The sequence below is a fragment of the Magnolia sinica genome, chromosome 10 (genome assembly GCF_029962835.1).
Source record: "Magnolia sinica isolate HGM2019 chromosome 10, MsV1, whole genome shotgun sequence".
Taxonomy (NCBI): domain Eukaryota; kingdom Viridiplantae; phylum Streptophyta; class Magnoliopsida; order Magnoliales; family Magnoliaceae; genus Magnolia; species Magnolia sinica.
The window spans coordinates 7,682,278-7,703,081 of record NC_080582.1 but is presented as its reverse complement, the minus strand read 5'-3'; the positions used below and the strand labels follow the sequence as shown (position 1 = coordinate 7,703,081).

General features: G+C 39.1%; 1 protein-coding gene across 1 annotated transcript in view; it reads left to right on the top strand.

Annotated features, from left to right (window-relative positions):
• The window catches only part of LOC131257899 (calcineurin B-like protein 3), a 29,456-nt gene that overhangs the window by 7,201 nt on the left and 1,451 nt on the right, over positions 1–20,804 (top strand). The window contains exons 6-9 of the mRNA XM_058258828.1: positions 4,093–4,201; positions 5,514–5,566; positions 16,221–16,301; positions 16,885–16,997. Of these exons, the coding sequence (XP_058114811.1) occupies positions 4,093–4,201; positions 5,514–5,566; positions 16,221–16,301; positions 16,885–16,997 (356 nt within the window). The remainder of the gene's footprint in view (positions 1–4,092; positions 4,202–5,513; positions 5,567–16,220; positions 16,302–16,884; positions 16,998–20,804) is intronic.

Genomic DNA, 20,804 nt, shown 5'->3' with positions numbered 1-20,804 from the left:
AATTTGCTTCCTGATGAACGTGAGAGAAGGACACCTCAATGTAGTACCATACAACTTATGTTAGATCCACATGAGTCATGCTATTGCCTAAGAGTCCCATCACACATCTTGGTCCCTCATCTTGCTTCCATCATTCACTTAACTAGTACAGTGGTTTGCAGATAGTATTATGAAACACACTTCATATGGCACATTTGTTTGACATCTTGTGATGTGGCCTGAGACCCGAGTGTGATCCAAAGGTTGATTGTGATGAGCCCACCATGGTGGTTGCATTGGTAAAAGTTTTCACTGATTTGATGATCTTAACCACTTAGGTTTGCCCATTGAATGTGAGGAACCTAAATATGATTAATTATTCCTAGAGAGCTGGGGTTGTCATTAGGGGTGCAACTCGGGTAGATTGGGTCAGTTGAGGGTCAACCTGTGCCCAACCCAACCGCAAGAGAACCCAAGCCACAACCCCACCTGACCTCAATTCTAACCCGAGGTGCCCAACCCAAATTCCTCTATACTCAACTGTATCCCAACCCAACCTGACCGACCTAACCCAACCCAACCCAATCTCAGTGCATGTGATAATTCCCGACCTGACCTTATCCATCATGATTTTGCTCAACTTGCACCCAACCCGATTTGAAATCGGTTTTGATTTTTTCCTACCATATAACCCAACCCGGGGACCTTGACAACCCAACCTGAACTTGGGTTGCTCCATTGTTGATCCAAACCCTAGTCACACACCTAGCTATCATCAGTGTTCGTAATATCGACCGATAATATCGTTATCGCTGGCCAGCGACATGATAACCATCTGAAACCCCTCAGAATTTTTTATTTTTTTATTTTAATATAGATTTTGAAGTATCGTGCGATATATCACACGATATCGCATAATTTTTGGTGATATCACATATATTATTGGATTTTGGTACTTGTCGAAAGTAGAAATTGGTGTGTGGGCCACTCGATCGATTGATCCACAACGAAGCTAGATTCAAATTGGCCCGGAGATTTCGGCAAGAAATCTGAAGAAAAAAAAAACCCTAAAGATTTGGGTTTAAATGAGAAGAAACGAGATTTTAGGAGAGATTTTAGGGTTCCGGTCCTCTCGGAACCCTTTAATCTTTTGAAAATGGCAGTGGATTAGCTTCGAGTAGTGAGATTCACGACTGAAGTGACGTCACCAAGTTTTGTGGGCCCCATCATGATGTATGTGTTGTATCCACACCGTCCATCAATTTGGAGAGATCATTTTAGTGCATGGTACAAAAATGAGGCATATCCAAAGCTCGAGTGGAACCCACCACAGAAAAAAGTGGAGACGGTGATGCCCACTGTTGAAACCTTCCTAAGGCCCATCATGAGGTTTATTTGAGATCTAACCTGTTAACAAGTTAACACAGACGTGAACGATGGGAAAACATAAATATCAGCTTTATCGGAAACTTCTGTGGCCCCCTTTTGTTTTAATGGTGGGCATTCCATCCCCACTATTTTTTGTGGTGGGTCCACTAGAGCTTTGGATTTGCCTCATTCCTTGGCTCATGCCCTAAATTGATCTCTCCAAAATGATGGATGGTGTGGATACAACACATACATTATGTTGGGCCGGCCCACAACTGTGATGGACGGACGCAGGTTTCCTGCTAAAGCCTTTCGCATGAAATTCCTGCACAAGGATGCTGGGTGGGGTCCAGCACTATGTTTTGGAGAAATCAACTCCATCCATCCGTTTTTTGAGGTCATTTTAGAACATGCAACCAAAAATTAGGTGGATTCAAAACTCAAGCGGGTCACATGAGAGGGAAAATTGGGGAAATAAATTTCTACCGTTGAAACCTTCCCGGGCTCCACCCTGATTTTTATATGTCATCCAAATCGTTTATAAGGTCATTACCACTCTGATGAATTGAAAACACGAAAAAATTAGCCCGATACAAAACTTTTATGGCCAGAAGAATATTTCAACGGTGCTCACTGAATCTCATATGTTTCCTCTCGTGTGGCCCACTTGAGTTTTGGATCAACCTAATTCTTTTTTATCAAATGTCCTAAAATGTCCTCTAAAATAGAGTGGATGGGGTTGATTTCTCAAATACATGGAGGTGGGCCCCACCCAACATCCTTGTGCACGAATAGGACGCATGTGGGTACGTGTCGTGCGAAGAAGACGAGTGCTGACTCTTCTCGAGCTCCGACTTGTACGAACGGTCCAAAGGAGATCAAAATGGCCCCCAAAATAATGTATTTATTATATCCACACTGTTCATCCATTTTCTAAGATCATTTTAGAGCAGGAGCCCAAAAATGAGTAATATCCAAAGCTCAAGTGGACCACACCAAAAATATAAGTGGGGACAATGATTCTCACTGTTAAAACATTCGTAGGGCCCACCATAACGTTTATTTTCCATCCAATCTGTTTGTAAGGTCACACAGACCTAGACGGAGAGGAAAAACAATTATCATATTGATCCAAACCTTCTGTGACCCCAAAAGGGTTTCAATGGTAGATGTTCAATCCCCCGCTACTTTTTACAGTGTGGTCCACTTGATCTTTGGATATGTCTTATTTTTCGGCTCAAGCCTTATGACGAGCTCGCCAAATGGATGGATGGTTTGGATATAACATATACCTCATTATGGGAACCACAAAACTTGGTGATGTCAACACACCAGCCACATTGTTGATGTGTGGTACAAAGCCAATCCCTTTCATGTTGCGTGGGGTTAGCTTAAGACGAACGCTCTTATCACAGGCTTTGTAGGGTCCACTTGATGTATATGTTTTATCTAATCCGTCCATTCATTCTGGAAGATCATTTTAGGGCATCAATCCAAAAAAGGAGACCTTTTTAAGTCTCAAGTGGACCACACCACAGAAGGTTTGGATTAAGGGTAAATACAAAGATAATCTTGAACCAAAACTTTTGCTGCCTGGATTAAGGGAAAATACAAAGATCATCTTGATCCATAACTTTTGTGGCCCATAAAAACTTTTTAATGGTCATTCATCATTGTTTCTAGTGGTATGGTCCACCTGAGATTTAGATCTTCTTAAAGTTTGGGATCATGCCTTAAAATGAGATGGGAAAATAGATAGATGGCATGGATATACAAAAAGTACATCGAGGTGGGTCCCACACGTTAGAGTAACACTCACTAAGGCCCCACCATGATGTACGTGTTCTACTATATCTTTTGCTTTTGAATGCATTGGTTGTGTTGTCATACATGTCTTGATACATTTATAAATGTTATGCATCATTTTTTAATATAGTTGTTTTAGTTCAATTGAACAACGCATAGCTTAGGGTATGTGCACTTCTTTTTTGAAATTTTATGATTTAAAAGTGGGTATTAAGGTTTTTTTTTAAAATAATCCCTGAAGTTTCATTGAAAAATTCAACCATTTTCCCAATGTTTCCCCATGTTTACCAAAAAGTGCGATAAATTACACGATACAAACGATATATCCTGTGCGATAACCGATATGTATCTGTATCCCTAGGGTGCGATACATTGCAGGATACCGATATTTCGAACACTGGTTATCATTCATCACTCTTCATATTTGGCTTCTAAGACTGACTTCTCCTTTTCTTGTTTGACTTCATATTTGACCTGAACCCTAGTTGCAGCCCTAGTTATAACCCTAGCAATTGGTAAGGTTTTCTCATTTTTACGGGAGTGGGCCCCTGATTAGGGGTTGTTTTGGTAGTTCTCTTTTTCTGTGGTTGTATTCTTTTGTCTTTTTCAATAAAATTCTTTACCTTTCAAAAAGAAAAAAGAAAAAAGAAAACAAAACAAAAGACTTCTGAGACTCTATTCTAGCTTGCTTGTAGACTGTGAGTGTTGAGACATGCCATTCTACCATTCTGTGAGTATGCAGCTGAGCGTTGGCTACCTCTCCCAGTTATTCGTCACTAAATGTATTAAGCTGTTGGCTATAATTTTTTTAAAAAATTCAACAATCTACATGCTTTAAATTTTGTCTTACTGCATAATGTTTGCTTAAAAAATTATGTGCTTCTAATTTATTTGAACCCTCTTCTTTTGATGAATATCCTCATGCTTAAAAATTTGTAGGTCTTTGACTTATTTGATACGAAGCACAATGGAATATTAGGTTTTGAAGAGTTTGCACGTGCCCTATCTGTCTTCCATCCCAACGCACCAATTGACGATAAGATTGAGTGTAAGTTTTGTACTTATTTTTGGCATAGATCTTATTTCCACAAAACTCAAATGATTGACATCAACTTGGAACTTGGCTGCACCCCAGTCGAGTATGACTCAGTTATTTTTTGTAATAAAAAAATAAAAAATCAGGCACCTGGCCCGGTGAATAGCCAAGTTGATGCATTATTCTGTAAAAATGTAAAGAGTCCGCTAAAATCTTGACCATTTATCCTTCAAAAAAAAAAAAAGAAAAAAAGAAAAAGAAAAAGAAAAGAAAAAAAGACCGTGTGAATTATCAACCAGTTTCCCTGGTGGTGTAAATTTAATTTTGATGGTTCACCAAAAGGAAATCCCAAACCAAGTGGAATGTTATCTGCTGACAGGAAATACCATTTTCATGTTCTCTGGTCTGCATGGCTCTAGAGATGCTTTTAAAGTGGCTTTTGCCCTCAGAGAAGTTATGTGGCATTAATGGGCCATCTTCTTGTAGCAGGCAATCAAAAATCAATCCTGGCCTTGATACTCTCATCTGTGCTTGATGAAATTTGTCGTCTTGCCTTGAGGCTAAACATTTCATTTGCCCTCATGGATAGAGAGGAGTTGGCCCTTCGCGGGGCATCTATCTGCTATTGTATATGAGACCTTGTTATCCTTCCGATGAATTTGTTACCTTTTTTTTTTTAATAAAATCCTTGTAAATTAATGAAAATCCGCCAATGGATTTTTATTTCAAAATTGAATCTTACAAGAAAAGCCAACATCAAATTAGATCAAGAGAAGTTACTTGTTGCTCTATTTTTAGTTCAATAACACCGTTGTTCCCCTGCTTGGAGTAATCCATGTTATGAAGTGCCTAGCAATCTGGTGACTCAAGAAATAAATAAATAATACTACCAATATGTCAACCCCAGTTTGTATTTCTACAGGTTCCAGAGTTTGTGACTCTACATGTTCCAGCTGATGCTGATATTAGACAAATTTTAAGCTGTGGCTCCATATTTAGCCTCCATGTGTTTAACAATATATGAACCGAATGATTTTTGTACCCAAGTGTTCTAAGTCTCATATCACTAATTTCTCCCAGCTACTGATATAGATTAGTGAATAGAGGTGAATATGATTATGTACTTGACGAAACTTTGATAAGTTTCTTTAGGTGTAGTTCATTTTTTGTACATAAATGTTAACCTTCTTCTATTTGTCTTTTCGTTTTATCTTCTCCTCTGACTCACATTATCATACTTCTGTATATTCAAGTATATGCTGAATGAAAATTTTTTAGTTGAAGTGTATTGAACAAAAGCCAACCTACATGTTTCTTACTGCAGTTTCTTTTCAACTTTACGATCTCAAGCAACAAGGGTTCATTGAGAGGCAAGAGGTATGCTATATATTTTTGCAAGAGTTATACTATATTTTGGAAAGCTATAGTCAGTACCTGTTGAATTATCACATCGTGGGATCTAATCATCATCATCATCTCATCATTTATGCCTTATCCCAATTAATTGGGGTCAGTTACATGAATCCTATTCCGCCATTCCACTCTATCAAGGGCCATACCTTCAGTTAGACCATAGTCAAGCTTTTTCTTACTACCTCCTAACATGTCCTTTTGGACCTTCCCCTTGCCCTTTTAGAGCCTTCAAATTGTACAAACTCTCCTTCTAACCGGTGTGGTTCGGGGTCTCCGTTGTACATGACAAAACCATCTAAGTCTACTTTCCCAGTTCTTATTACCTATTAGTAGTACTATCAAGTTCCCTTGAATGCATTTATTTCTAATTATATCCTTCCCCTTCTTGCCACCCATCTATCTCAACATCCTCATTTCAACTACACTCATCATATGAACATGTTTTCTTTAACTGGCCAATGTTATGTCCCACAAAGCATGGTTGGTCTTATAGCTATCCTATAAAATTCCCCTTTCAGTTTAAGTGGTACACAACATTCATATAAAACTCCAAACTCCATAGGCAAATCCCCATTTCTTCCACCTAGCTTGAATTCTATGGAAAACATCCTTTTCGATCTCATGAATAATTGATCTAAGGCATCAAAAGTAGTTGTTTTGGAAAATTTCTTGGTCAACTCTCTTTAACTAATTTGTTGTTTTCACTCCTATTATTACTAAGATTGCATTCCATATACTTTATTTTAGTTCAATTAATTTTAAATCCTTTCGATCCTAAGTATTCCTTCATAAATCTAGCTTGATTGTTTATGCTTTCACTCATCTTGTCAATCAAAATTATGTCATCTTCCAAAGGTTTTCTAGCACATTGTGGGGAAGGACGTCCCGGACTTCGAGATAAAATTCTTGAAAAGTGGACGCCTTGCAGTTGAATTGGGAGCTTCCTTTGTTCCTCTCATTCCCAAGGAGGGGGTTGAGCAACTAAAAGATTTTAGGCCAATCAATTCAATTGGGGGGTCTTATAAAATCTTGGCAAAGATTTTAGCCCTTAGATTTAGGGACCTCATTCCTAAGGTGATCTAGCCCTTAGATTCAGAGACCTCATTCATAAGGTGATCTTGGAAAGCCAGGGGGCTTTTGGTATGGGCAAATAGTTCCTGGATGCTACACTGATGGCTCATGAATCCATTAATTCCAGACACAGAGAGGAAAAGCGGCATCATTTGCAAGTTAGACATCAAAAAAGCTTATGACCATGTAGACCAGGCGTTCCTAGATTACATGCTTTGCAGATTGGGATGCAGTATCAAGTGTAGAGGCCAGATCAGATCGTGCATACGTACGGCCACTTTTTCCATCTTGGTTAATGAGACCCCCAAAGGCTTCTTTAGAGCTTCCCGGGGTCTCAGGAAGGGAGACCCTGTCTCTCCGTATCTTTATTTGTGGTGGTTGCGAAGGCCCTTAGCATGATGCTTCGGAAAGGCAAGGCGAACGATATCTTTCGTGGCTTTCAAACCCCAGGGTTTGAGGAGACTATTAGTCACCTGCAGCATGCGAATGACACCATCCTTTTTTGTTAGGCGGAGGAGTCAATTCGGAACCTGTGCAAAGTTCTAGTTTGCTTCGAGGCGGTTTTGGGTATGAAGATCAATGCCATGACATCCGAGATTTTGGGAGTGCATGTCGATAAGAAGGAACTTCTTCGGTTCGCTAATATCTTTGGATGCCGCTCTGCTTCCTTCCCTACAAAGTACCTTGGATTACTTCTCTGTATTGGCAAGCCAGTTGTCCATCTGTGGAATATGGTTATTGAAAGAATTCAACAGAAGCTTGCTTCTCGGCAATGAAGATGCCTCTTCTTGGGTGGTCAACTAACTTTGATGAAGACGACCTTTTCCAATATGCCGGCTTATTTTTGGCCCCTTATTAAATGCCCAAGTTCAGTTTTGGAAAAGCTTGAGAAGCTGAGGGATTTCTTATGGAATGAGGCAAGCGAAGGGTGCAAGTTTCATCTTCTAAAATAAGAAGAGGTTTAAACCTATTAAAGAAGGGTGAGCGGGCATTAGACCCTTAGCTATGGTAAATATGACCCTTCTTGGGAAATGGATATAGATATTTTTGGTTGAGGAGGACAAATATTGGATAAGGTTGATTGCTGCAAAGTATGGCTTACAGGAGGGTGGTTGGTTCGTTAAAACCTCCTCTCTATATGGAGACTCAAGTGCTTGGAAAGGTATTGCGTCTAGCATTTAGTGAGCAGAGGTGTCCCCTTCTGGCTAAGAAGAGGATCTCGCATTCGTTTTTGGGTGGATGTGTGGTGTGGCTCTCAAGCGTAACAAGATGTTTTCTCGAGGGTAGCTATGGTTGCTCCTAACAGATTTATTTGTGTGGAAGAGTGCTACTCTTGGGAAGGGGACAAGGTAGCTCCCTCCTTGTCGTAGAGATCTTGTGGATGAGGAATTCGACGAGTTACTTGGGTTGCGCATCAAAGGTTTGGGATTATTTTCTATCATGGTATAACGTTGGTTGGGTCATGCCTAAATCTGTGGACGATCTACTTTGGGCATGGCATATGGGAGTTGGTAAGACTCGAAAAGCTATTTGGCGGCTCCTCATCATGGTTATCCTTTGGATGATTTGGGGAGCGAGGAATGCTCGTTGTTTTTATAATGTCAATGTCGGGGTAAATGAGGTCATTCAAAGGATCAACCATTTTGTTTTTGAATGGGCGGTCCATGTTAAGGTGGCTCCGGTCGGCCCTTTTGTTTGAGTGGCCGCTCTTCTTGTCGGGCTTGTATTTTTTCTCGCGTTTGCGAGTCTCCTAATAAAATCATCGTTATCTCTCCAAATTTTATTTTTTTTTATGCTACCTACAAACAACATTCACCATGGGATCTCTTCCTGCAAATGCCTCATTAACTTGTCCATAGCCAATGGGAAAGGTGTAGGCTCAAAGCTGACCCCCAATGTAAGCTTGCAGTAATTGGAAACTCATTTGTCTCCACTAGTGGTCCTCACATTTGTTACCGCGCTTTCATACATATCCTTGACAATGTTAATATATCCTCTTGAGACTACTGTCTTTCCCAACATCCACTAAATTACCTCTCTAGGGACCGTATCTCATGCTTTCTTTGAGTCAATAATGACCATGTGGAGATCCTTCTTTCCTTATTTTCCCATTAGTTGTCTAAGTAGGAAAATAGCTTCATTGGCAAACCTCCCAAACATGAAATCAAATTGGTTTTCTAATAAAATAGTCTCATGTCTTGGTCTTTGCTCAATTACTCTCTCAAAGTTTTTTAGGGCCTGTTTGGCCAGGCGGATTGAATGGTATTAGGGTGGATGGGATCAGTTTTAAGGTAATGATGGCAGCGTCAGTGGATTGGTGCCAATTCCATGGTATTGATGTATCCCATGGCAAAAAATCCTGCATGTTTGGGAAGCCTGCCTTATCCAGGGATGCCAAACAATTGTCCCGTTTGGCCGGGCATGGGATTGCATGCAATCCCATGGATTTCAAAGGCTGCCCGTTTGGGCAGATTGGGTTTTGGTGGGGCGGGATTCAAAAGTCATATATGTCACAGCCCAGGCCAGACAGCCCGTCCGGGCAGGGCTCTGTGGGGCCCACTGTGATGTATTTGTCTCATCCATGCCGTTCATCGCGCCATTGGACTGATGTAAATATATATTCCAGAAAATGAAGCAGGTCCATATCTCCAGTGGACCACACCGAAGGAATGTGCGGTGATAATCAAACCACCGTTGAAAACATTCCATGGGCCACCGTTATTCGTTTGTTACCATCCAAAAATGCAGTGGGCACTGAAGAATTTATAGATGAAACATGGTTGGCAAAGCATGGTAAAGATTACCAAACATGCTAGCTGAAAACTCCGAACTAAAGCCTCAAGGTGTTTTCTATTCAGTGCAAGGAGTCAATTGCTTTAGGGCGTGTTTGGACGGGCGACTTAAGAGGAAGTAGGTGGGATAGGATTGTAAAATCCTATCCCTTCTGTATGACTGTCTGTTTGGGCGACGAGGGATTGATCTCTTGTAGATTTCGCTAGATTCGGACGGGACTCCTAAGAGGGATTACGAAATCCCGTGCTGGAGAAATTGCGTCGTCCGATCCCTTCTCGAGCCCATCCCATGCCCGTCCGCAGTCTATCGTATGGATTGCGGGATGGGATTTCACAGGGTTTCTTGCTAACGGGAGAGATGACGGGTGGAGGGTTTTTGGCGCGAAATCTGGTTATAAGGGGTGCCTTCAGGTCGCGACAGCTGTTTTCATCGACCGGGCGCTGTCATCGCGAGTTGATGGTGTCTGAGGGCTAAGGTAGGTCTTCTTCCTCACCCCCGAGCATGAAACGCCCTGGTGTGGTGTCCAAAGGTCCTACATATTTCAGAAAATGTTTATTTTTGTAGCGTCTGAGAGGGCCACGATGAATTTTCATGCCTGTGATGTACCCCTGTCATCACCGGCGAAACAGGCCCTTCGAGATGCATTTGGCCGGTCTGGCTGGCTAGCATGGCTTCGGGATTTTTGATAGATATGTGCAGTTGGATTTCTTCTTTATACTTCATATATACTGTTCTTTTATTCCTAATGCTCTAAGGGCGTGTTTGGATTCACGTTTTGGTTGTATTGTATTGTATCCGATACTGTTCACGTATACGTTGGGCAATATTCAGAATACATCCAGCGGAGACGTGCCACTAACCGATGCTTGGATAGGACGTATTACTTTAGCATGTATATAATTTCATGTCAGATCAATATTTGGAAACGATCGGATATGGGCCACACAATGTATATACGTGCGTGTAGTGGGGCCCACTCACTGTTCCATTGAATGATCTGAGTCGTTCATTCACTTCAGAGGGTGGGCATTACCCTTGCCTATGTATCCTTTCGTTTCTATGCAAACTATTGCAGAATCTCAACCGTTAAACATGAAATGGACGGCAGAGTAAACACCCTCATGGGTCACGCTGATTTCACTCCAAAAGCACTCCCTTCCGGATGGTTTTTCGTCCTAAATCCAATGGACGGAGTGGATTTTCCAAGAAGCTTCAATAAGTGGGCCACCAAACTTCACAGAGTCGACGTACGTCGACTCTGTTGCCAAACAGAGGTTCCGTCTTTTCGTTGTGGGCCACCATCATGCAGTGAAAGGTGGATCTGAACCGTTCATTAGGTAGAGGGAGAAAAACCCATCAAAAACATGTTGACCTTTCATGGCCTTGTACTTCCTCATGATTGCTACAATGATCAAAAGAAGACTGTTCGGCTATTGTTTCAACTTGATTGTCTCAATGCGCCACATCATCGGATGATCAAAGCTCACCATTCATGGTTTAAATCTCGAGAGGAAGATGATGGACGGTGTGGATTTGTCAAAAGACGGCCATACTGGGCATTACCAACAACACAGTGAAAGAAGAAAATGCTTTCTTCCTGTTTACGTCTGACTGAACGTCCGGCCGGTTGCGCGGTACAATCCCATCGATGATGCAAAGTGGTTCTCGGGCGTATTAGCGCGTTGAATGCGTCGCCCGCCGTTCGTTTCCAAACGAGGGACATGTCCCATCAACCTCACTAATACGATACTATACACTCGAAACCGTGAATCCAAACACGCCCTAAGCTTTCTTATGCACATCCGATGTATTGCCTTGCATCGTATCATTGTCTTGAAGTTCATTGATCTCGGATGGTGGATTTGTTGTAGGAGAATGGTTGTGTGGGTTTGTTGTAAGAAGAAGGGCAGTTTCAACAATTAGCTGATGTTTTCATTAACAAACTTCTTTGTGCCAATGTGTCAAGACATCAAAATTTTTGTGAATGGTCAAGTATCTTATGCCAAGGTGTCAAGAGATCAAAATTGTTGTGAATGGTCAATAACCCAATTACTCCAATCCTGGGTGCTAAAGGATGTATAGTGTACACACTAATATATAGGGGTTTTTTCCTTAATTTTTTGTACATTATTGTGTATCCTCTTTTGTACCAGTTAAGTGTTTGTGTTTTGACTGATATAGATCGATATAGAAGATGAAGCCCCTGTTGAGAGCATATGGTGGTGCACCTAATTCTGTTCTCTCATATCTTTCTAACATTGTATGATTTGTATCAAAGCAATGGGAAGTTAGAATGTAGAGGTTGGGAAAAGATCTATCCTCCTCTTTTTACCCCTAAAATCAAACCATCTTACTTGCCAAATGTCCCAAGCACTCTCACTGCCCCTTCTCTCTCTTTGTGCGTGTGGATGTGCATGTGCGCATGCATGCGTGTGTCAGCCTAGAGTAAGCCTGGTGGGTAGCATTTGGAAGGACTTTACGATTTCTTTGGCAAGAGAGTTTGGTGAGTCTAACATCTATCCAGACGGTCGAGGCCTATAGCATTCGCAAGGGCTTGATTTTAAGACTTTGCGATTCTTTATTTATTTATTTACTTTTTTAAAACATGGTTTGGGGCGATTTCCTTTAAATCTGCTTGTAAATTTGAAGGAGGAGACTCTCTCTCTCTCTCTCTCTCTCTCTCTCTCTCTCTCTTTAAAGCGAAATGGAAGAAAACCCACACGGCCATACTTCCTACAACAAATCCACCATTCGAGATCAATGAACTTCAAGACAATGAAACGATGCAGGGAAATACATCTGATGTGCATAAGAAAGCTTAGAGTATTAGGAATAAAATAACAGTATATATGAAGTATAAAGAAGAAATCCAACTGTACATATCTATCAGAAATCCCGAAGCCATGGCAGCCAGCCAGCCAGGCCAAATGCATCTCGGAGGGCCTATTTCGCCGGTGATGACAGGGGTACATCACAGGCATGAAAATTCATCGTGGACCTCTTCGACGCTACAAAAATAAACATTTTCTAGAACATGCAGGACCTCTGAACACTACACCACGGCGTTTCATGCTCGGGGGCGAGGAAGAAGACCTACCTCAGCCCTCAGACACTATCAGCTTGCGATGGCAGCGCCCGATCAATGAAAACAGCCGTCGCGACCTGAAGGCAACCCTTGTAACCAGATTTCGCGCCAAAAACCTTCCACCCGCCATCTCTCTCGCCAGCAAGAAACCCTGTGAAATCCCATCCCGCAGTCCGTACGATGGATTGCGAACGGGCATGGGATGGGCTCGAGAAGGGATCGGACGACGCGATTTCTTTAGCACGGGATTTCGTAATCCCTCTTAGGAGTCCCGTCCTAATCCAGCGAAATCTGTAGGAGATATCAATCCCTTGCCGCCCAAACAGACAGCCATACGGAAGGGATAGGATTTTACAATCCTATCCCGCCCACTCCCTCTTAAGTTGCTTGTCCAAACATGCCCTTAGTATACCTCATAAGTTCAATCCTATGATAGTTAGTGCAGCTATGTATATCTCCTTTGTTCTTATAATAGGTTCCATGACACTTCATCTCCATTTGTTACAAATTTACTTTGATCTTACAATCTCATTGAACAACTTCATCAACCAAAATACCATCTAGTCCAAGGGCCTTTTTTTTTTTTCCTTCCATCTTTCTACAAGCTTCTTTCACTTCAAATATCTTAGTCCTAAGAAATTATCTATGGTATCCGGTGTCTTTTGAGTTGGTTCCATCTATCCCTATGCTCTCAAAGTTGTTGCATTTAACAAGTTTTGAAAATAGCTTCTCCACCTTTCATAGATCTCATTGTTTTTTCACTAGTGCCCTCTAATTGTCACACTTAATGCATCTAACATGATCTAGGTCCCGACCGTTCCTCTCTCTCATTTTTGCAGGTTTGAAGTCATTTTTCTTACCTTCTCTGGTCTCCAATCTTTTTTAAAATCATCATAAGTCTTATGTTTGGCCTCATGTACTACTTTCTTGGCAGTCTTTAGGCATTTCTAGATTGTTCAAAATTTTCATCATTTCTAGTCTAATGGCAAGCTTTGAAACATGAACATTTCTCGTGAATGGCTTTTTGTACATCGTCATTCCACCACCAAGTTTCTTCATATAATTGGCTTTTCCCTCCTGATCATGATCAAGGTATTCCGTATATGTAACGGTGGCCGTAACGGTCACCACCATTACTGATATGGGTATTGGCCGATATGGAGGCGTAACGATCGTTACGGCTTCTGTAATTGTTGACTATTTTTGTTGATCGAAAAATTCTAGAAAAATATTTAGAAATTTCAAAATAATGCAAATATGTATTCATTTTTTGTTTTGAACATGTTTATATTAGTGTAATGGTCCCCTCTTTGGTGAGAGTGTTGTATTTGGTTGTCTGATGAATTTATGAATATGGTTATGTGTCTATAATATTTATAGATCACAATGAAGCATTAGAACTAGAAATCGGAAAAAAAGAGAGACATAAATACCACTTTTTTCATTTTTTTGAAAAAAATGGCCCTTGGAGCTTCAATTCGCTCTAATCGCTTCAATGTACGGTTTTAATCCTAGAAAGTATAGTAAGAGGGGTTGAAATCTGTTGTAGAATAATATAGGAAACTTTTTAGAATGCGAAAAGTGGAAAAATGAGGAGAAAATGGATTTAAATGGAAAAACAAGTAGTCGTTTTTTTACCGTTACGGGGGTAACAGCTGTTATGCCCCGTAACGGCTGCTACAACACTCATAGCAACCGATATGGTTTAAAAAAAAAAAAAAAGTCGACTGCCCCGTTTCACCCTCTTATCGCGTAACGGTCATGGCTGTTACCTATGCGTATTGGCCTTTACGGTCGTATCGTAATAGATATGGAACACTTTGCTCTAGTCTTAAAACATTTTTTGGCACTTTCCTAATGCACTCATCCATCTCATTCCACAAAATATTTTCTTTGTCGACATTCCCCTTTCTTTCTTCCAAGTTATTTCTAAATAACATTGTTTTTTCTCCTTTTTAATTTTGCTTCCTAGTTGTTGGACACCTATTAGTATCACTCCCTTTCTTCCATCTTTTAATGCAAATATCCATAACCATTAACCTCTAATGTGCAGTCAGACTCTCCCCAGGTATAACATTGCAATCCTTACATATTGATTATCTTGTTTCCTTACATTGCAATCCTTAGGTAGAAAGAAATCCATTTGGCTTGTATATGATCCACTTTTGAAAGTTATTAAATGGTCATCTCTAAGTTATTAAATGGTCATCTCTCTTTCTAAAGTATGCGTTTGCTAGAGCTAAATTGTGTACCATAACGAAATCAAGGATGGCATCCCTCATCTCATTTCTTCTCCCCAAACCATATCCTCCATGTATGCTCTCATATCCTTTACTTTCTTTTCCTCCATGACCATTTAAAATCTCCTCTTACAAATATCTTCTCAGTTTGAAATTCCTTGCAATTAGTCTATCCACATCCTCCAAGAATTGCCCTTTGATTCTATCCTCCAACCCTACGTGCGGCCCATATGCACCAATGACATTGATTATCTCCTCTACTAACACAAGTTTTATTAATAAAATCCTATCACTTACTCTCTTAACATCTATGACTTTATCCTTCAAGTTTTTTTCTACCACTATCCCTACACCATTTTTACCAAAGTTTATATCCACCAATTTCTTTAGTTTTGGCCCTTTTTTCACTTCGTCTCCTGAATGCAAGCTATGTTTACAAATTCGTTTTATCGTATCTACCAACTCTATATTCTTATCAATCAATGTTTCTATATTCCATATGGCAAGGCAAATCCTATTCTCCTTGACTAGCTTCTTTACCCATGTGCATCTAGAATGGCATGGAAACCCTTGCTTCTCACAACAACTGGCCGTTGTTGTGGCGCATTGCTTTTCGTGGACGCCCTAACCAGCCTTTACCCATTTCTCACTACATGCGGATTACGATGCAGTGTGTTGCTTACAAGAACGCCCCAACATGAGTTTGGATTGTCATATTTTTTGGATTCATGATGGACGTTATGGCATAAGTTTGATGCCAACTCCCAACCTGACACAACCCTCCTTTATCCAGGCTTGGGACCAGCAATGAGAGCACAAAACTCACGTAGACGCAATGTGACTATTACATAGGTTGAATACAATCAAGCGTTATCTACTGGTCCAGGACATAGGTTGATTACAATCTACGAGTTATTGTAGGATCAAATGCGGTGTCTAAATTTTTTTCCACCAAGACTGGAGTACATTATATATGGCAAAGTTTTCATGGTTAATTTACAGTTTGTGAATTCTGCTTGTGTCCCGAGTTTGAAATGCTTCGTAGTTTTGATGTCTAATTAAGGGCCTCACATGAGTATTCTCAAGGCACTTCTGAATTCAATAAAAGAAATATATTTCATTCTCTACTTTTGTTGTAGTTCTTGTGTCAAACTTAGCCTGGACGTGCCTATGTTTGGGTGGATCTTCCCTATCAGCTGGTTGTGCAAAAAAAAAAAGAACTTAGTAAAGAAAACCATTAAACTTTTAATTGGCTCCCCTTTCTAGACTTTGACACTTGTGACCTCTAGACAGAAAACAATCCATCGGTGTGAACACCGCCCACTATGGGGGCATCGAATTCTAGTCTAGACATCCATGTACTTAGTGCCGATAGATTTATTGTTTCTAAATAATACTATTATGTAAACTCTTGATTTATTCTATACAGGTGAAGCAAATGGTTGTGGCTACACTGGCTGAATCTGGAATGAACCTTTCAGATGATGTGATAGAAAGTATCATTGATAAGGTGCTTGATCTTGTCCTATTGGCTTGACTTTGCCTTTGCTTCTGCCTGTTTTTCTTTTAATTTTTATGCTATATATATGCTGTTCTAATCAATTGATTAATCAAACTATTGGTTTTGAATGAATGAGATGTTGAGGGTTTGTGACTGGCATGGTTCATTCAAAGGAGTTTGTATGACCAGTGCTAATTGTATTTATTGCTTGAGGAGCCCCTAACATGCTTCTCCTTTTACAATGCCAGATCACAAAACTATATATGTAAACAATTTTGGAAATGTAGTCATTAATATATCTTGCTTGCCTTACACACACACACACACACACAAATGCATGCACGCACACACATCATCATCTTGCTCTGGCATGACTCATTGATTCATAGAAGAACAACTTTAAAAATAAAAATTATAGTAGTTTGTACCCCTTTTTTCCCTTTGTTTTAAAGTTCTTGGACATTCTGTACTGCAACCTAGTCATTTGGTGGATGATATTAATAAATGTGATTGTCTATTAATTTTGCTGAGGGCTCAGCAGGATCCACTTAAAATATGCTTCTTCTTTTTTTTTCTCTCTCTGGTACTTCAGACCTTCGAGGAGGCTGATACGAAACATGATGGGAGGATTGATAAGGAAGAGTGGCGGAACCTTGTCTTGCGACACCCTTCTCTTTTGAAGAATATGACCCTACAGTACCTCAAGTAAGTCAAAACTTGATTCTCTGTTTACTCATCATCATTTGTTTTAGACTAAAGTGTTTGATTTTATAGATTGTGAATGTGGCATACACGAATTCAGTTCCAAATTCATTGGTTGGACTGTCCATGTTTTCCTGTGCAACCGAGAGCACTATAATTTGAGCTTCTGGAGCACTGGATCATTCTTCTCACACAAGCATGGATTTGCTAACACTGACCCGATTTTGTACCCGTATCGGCCGATACGGGCCCGTTACGGGGTGTAACGGCCGTAACGGGCCGTTACGGGCCCGTAACGGGCCCGTAACGGTAACTTTTTTTTTTTTTCATTTTTAGCTCATTTTTTGCTGTTTTTTTGAAACCTTTTGCTTCCAAACTGTTTTTCACTCCTTCTACTACTAATTTCGACCAACCTTAGCTAGGTATTTGAGATGAAAACACATTATATCATAGATTTTTTTGAATCAAAGCTCGGTGGGCCATTTTTCAGAAATTCGTCAAAAATAGGTATTTATACTTTTTTTAATATGTTTTGCTGTTTTAATCATGTCATATGATGTGTTAATCATAGTAGAACATGTTAATGTACATTTTACAGATTTGGGGTGCCATTTAATAATTTTTTAATATTTTTTTCTATTTACGCATGAATTTTGGCCCCTTTTTTTAAAATTCGAAAAATCAAATTTTAATGGTTGTTTTGCTGTTTTAATCATGCCATTTGATGTGTTAATCATAGTAGAACATGTTAATGTGCATTTTACAGATTTGGGGTGCCATTTTATATTTTTTTAATATTTTTTTCTATTTACGCATTTATTTTGGCCCTTTTTTTGAAAATTCGAAAAATCATTTTTTAATGATTCTTTTGCTGTTTTAATGACATCATATGATGTGTTAATCATAGTAGAACATGTTAATGTGCATTTTACAGATTTGGGGTGCCATTTTATATTTTTTTAATATTTTTTTCTATTTACGCATTTATTTTGGCCCTTTTTTTGAAAATTCGAAAAATCATTTTTTAATGATTCTTTTGCTGTTTTAATGACATCATATGATGTGTTAATCATAGTAGAACATGTTAATGTGCATTTTACAGATTTGGGGTGCCATTTTATATATTTTTTATATTTTTTTCTATTTACGCATTTATTTTGGCCCTTTTTTTGAAAATTCGAAAAATCATTTTTTAATGATTCTTTTGCTGTTTTAATGACATCATATGATGTGTTAATCATAGTAGAACATGTTAATGTGCATTTTACAGATTTGGGGTGCCATTTTATATTTTTTAATATTTTTTTCTATTTACGCATTTATTTTGGCCCTTTTTTTGAAAATTCGAAAAATCATTTTTTAATGATTCTTTTGCTGTTTTAATGATGTCATATGATGTGTTAATCATAGTAGAACATGTTAATGTGCAATTTACATATTTGGGGTGCCATTTTATATTTTTTTTATATTTTTTTCTATTTACGCATTTATTTCGGCCCTTTTTTTGAAAATTCGAAAAATCATTTTTTAATGATTCTTTTGCTGTTTTAATGATGTCATATGATGTGTTAATCATAGTAGAACATGTTAATGTGCATTTTACATATTTGGGGTGCCATTTTATATTTTTTTATATTTTTTTCTATTTACGCATGAATTTTGGCCCTCAAAAATAATTGCAAACACCTAAATGTAAGATATTTTCATATTACATTCATTCTAATATATCTATCATTGATAGTAGATAGTTAGAAAATTAAATATATGAATTTTGTAGTCAAATTCAGGTTATCTGGTTCATAAATTCATCAGATAGTCCGATACAACTTCTCACCAAAGAGTGGACCGTTACACCACCATAAACATGTTCCAATTTATAAATGAATGCATATTTGGAATGCTTAGAATATTCCGGATTTAATCCATATTTTTTCATATTTTTTTGCAAAAAAAAATAATAATAATAATTTGCGCCGTTACACCCCCGTATCGCCGTTACGCCCCGTATCCGTATCGGTTTTGGAGGTCACCGTTACGCCAACCGATACCGATACGGGACATATCATTCTTCTCACACAAGCATGGATTTGCTAACACTGAATGAAATGTTTACATAGATATTTGAGATCAACTAACTGGTGCTTTTTGGGCTAATGATCTATCCAATAGGTGACCCATCCTATGATATCCTGATCCTTATTCACACATGGTATTCCCTTGCCAGATATGACAAAACATGGGTTATGGGTTCCATGTTGGATTTGGTTCCCTGGTATATGAATATGAATATTTTAAATAATTAGAACCAAAATCAATAAAAATATTCTAAAAATAGTTCATTAAAAATATTTCAATAATGCATTTTGTAAGAATGATATATAAGGCGTTCAAGAGTCTGAGATGGCTGCCACCCTTGTCCCTCGTGCATGCAGTGAAAATCCTCTTCAGCCGGCCTTCACATGAATCACCTTGGCATTTTTGTATGCCCAATAATGGTTAGGGGCCATGGGGCATGACGCCCTGTGATGGGTACCGATGTATTAGGTAAAGAGAAGTATCGATATCCTTCTTGTAGGAGGGGTAAGAAGAATGTCAGACACAGTGTTTTAAATATCGACGATATCAGCCGATATATCCCAGGATATATCTTTTATCCCACCTGTGCGATACGAAACGCACTAGTGTCGATATATCCCACATATTCGATCTGGTGAGCATTTTGAAATTTTTATCCATGTTTTTGCTGTAAATTATGTTAAACCGGTGTCAAATGGTTACAAATCTATGATTCTTTATGTTTGCCATGAAAAATCATTGGAACTTCGATTTCGAGATTTGGGGGAGATGGGTTAAGTTGCGGAAAATTAAGAAAAATCTAAATTTCTCAATTTCTTGCAAATCAATTGCAATCTTTATATCCAAACATAAAATTAAACATGTATATAACCTCATCTAGTAATTCTTCTTTTTCTTTTGAATGTATTGCTTGGTTTTCTATACATGGCTTCTTACATTTATAAATTATATGAATAGAGTTTGAATATACTTGCATAAGTTCAATTGGAAAGCGCATATTAGGACCCTATACAAAGGAAACCCCTATTATGTGCACCCCTTTTTGTGATATTTTGATTTCTAATTGTGTATTGATGTCTTTTTCAATTATCCCTGAAGTTTCATTGAAAAATTCAACTAATTTCCCAATGTTCCCATGTTTCCCAACATCAATGATAAATTACGCGATATAACCGATATATCCCATGCGATAATCAATATGTATCCATATCCCAAGGGTGCGATACATTACGCGATAACGATATTTAAAACATTGGTCAGACATAGCAGTGTTGTAGGTTGGGGAAGCTTCCCTCCTTCCCTGAATAGATTTCTCAACCTCATGAAGTAGGATGTATGACTAACCATATTCGTAACCGCTTTTCTTTTGCCATATGGTGGCTTGGGGCTTTATAAGAGGATGTTGGGGATTGTGCCACGGAAGTAGATCCTTCGACACTGCAAGCACTTGTATAAGGACTTTTGAAGTTATTTGGATGTGGACCTTGGTGGAGATCAGACACTGTTGACCATTTCTGGAAAAGCTCTGTCACAACCTCATGTTTTGTGCAATGTGCTTCTTGATTGAAATGGGGATGTCATTCCGGACTATAAGCTGGCTAAACCGATCCAAATGGGCTTAAGAGAAGCTTTTAGAATGTGTGAACTATTTCTCACACTAACTTATGGCTGATGCAGATTCTAGCAACTCCATCTCTTGGGCAAGTGATGACACGTTCTCTGAACCATACTGCT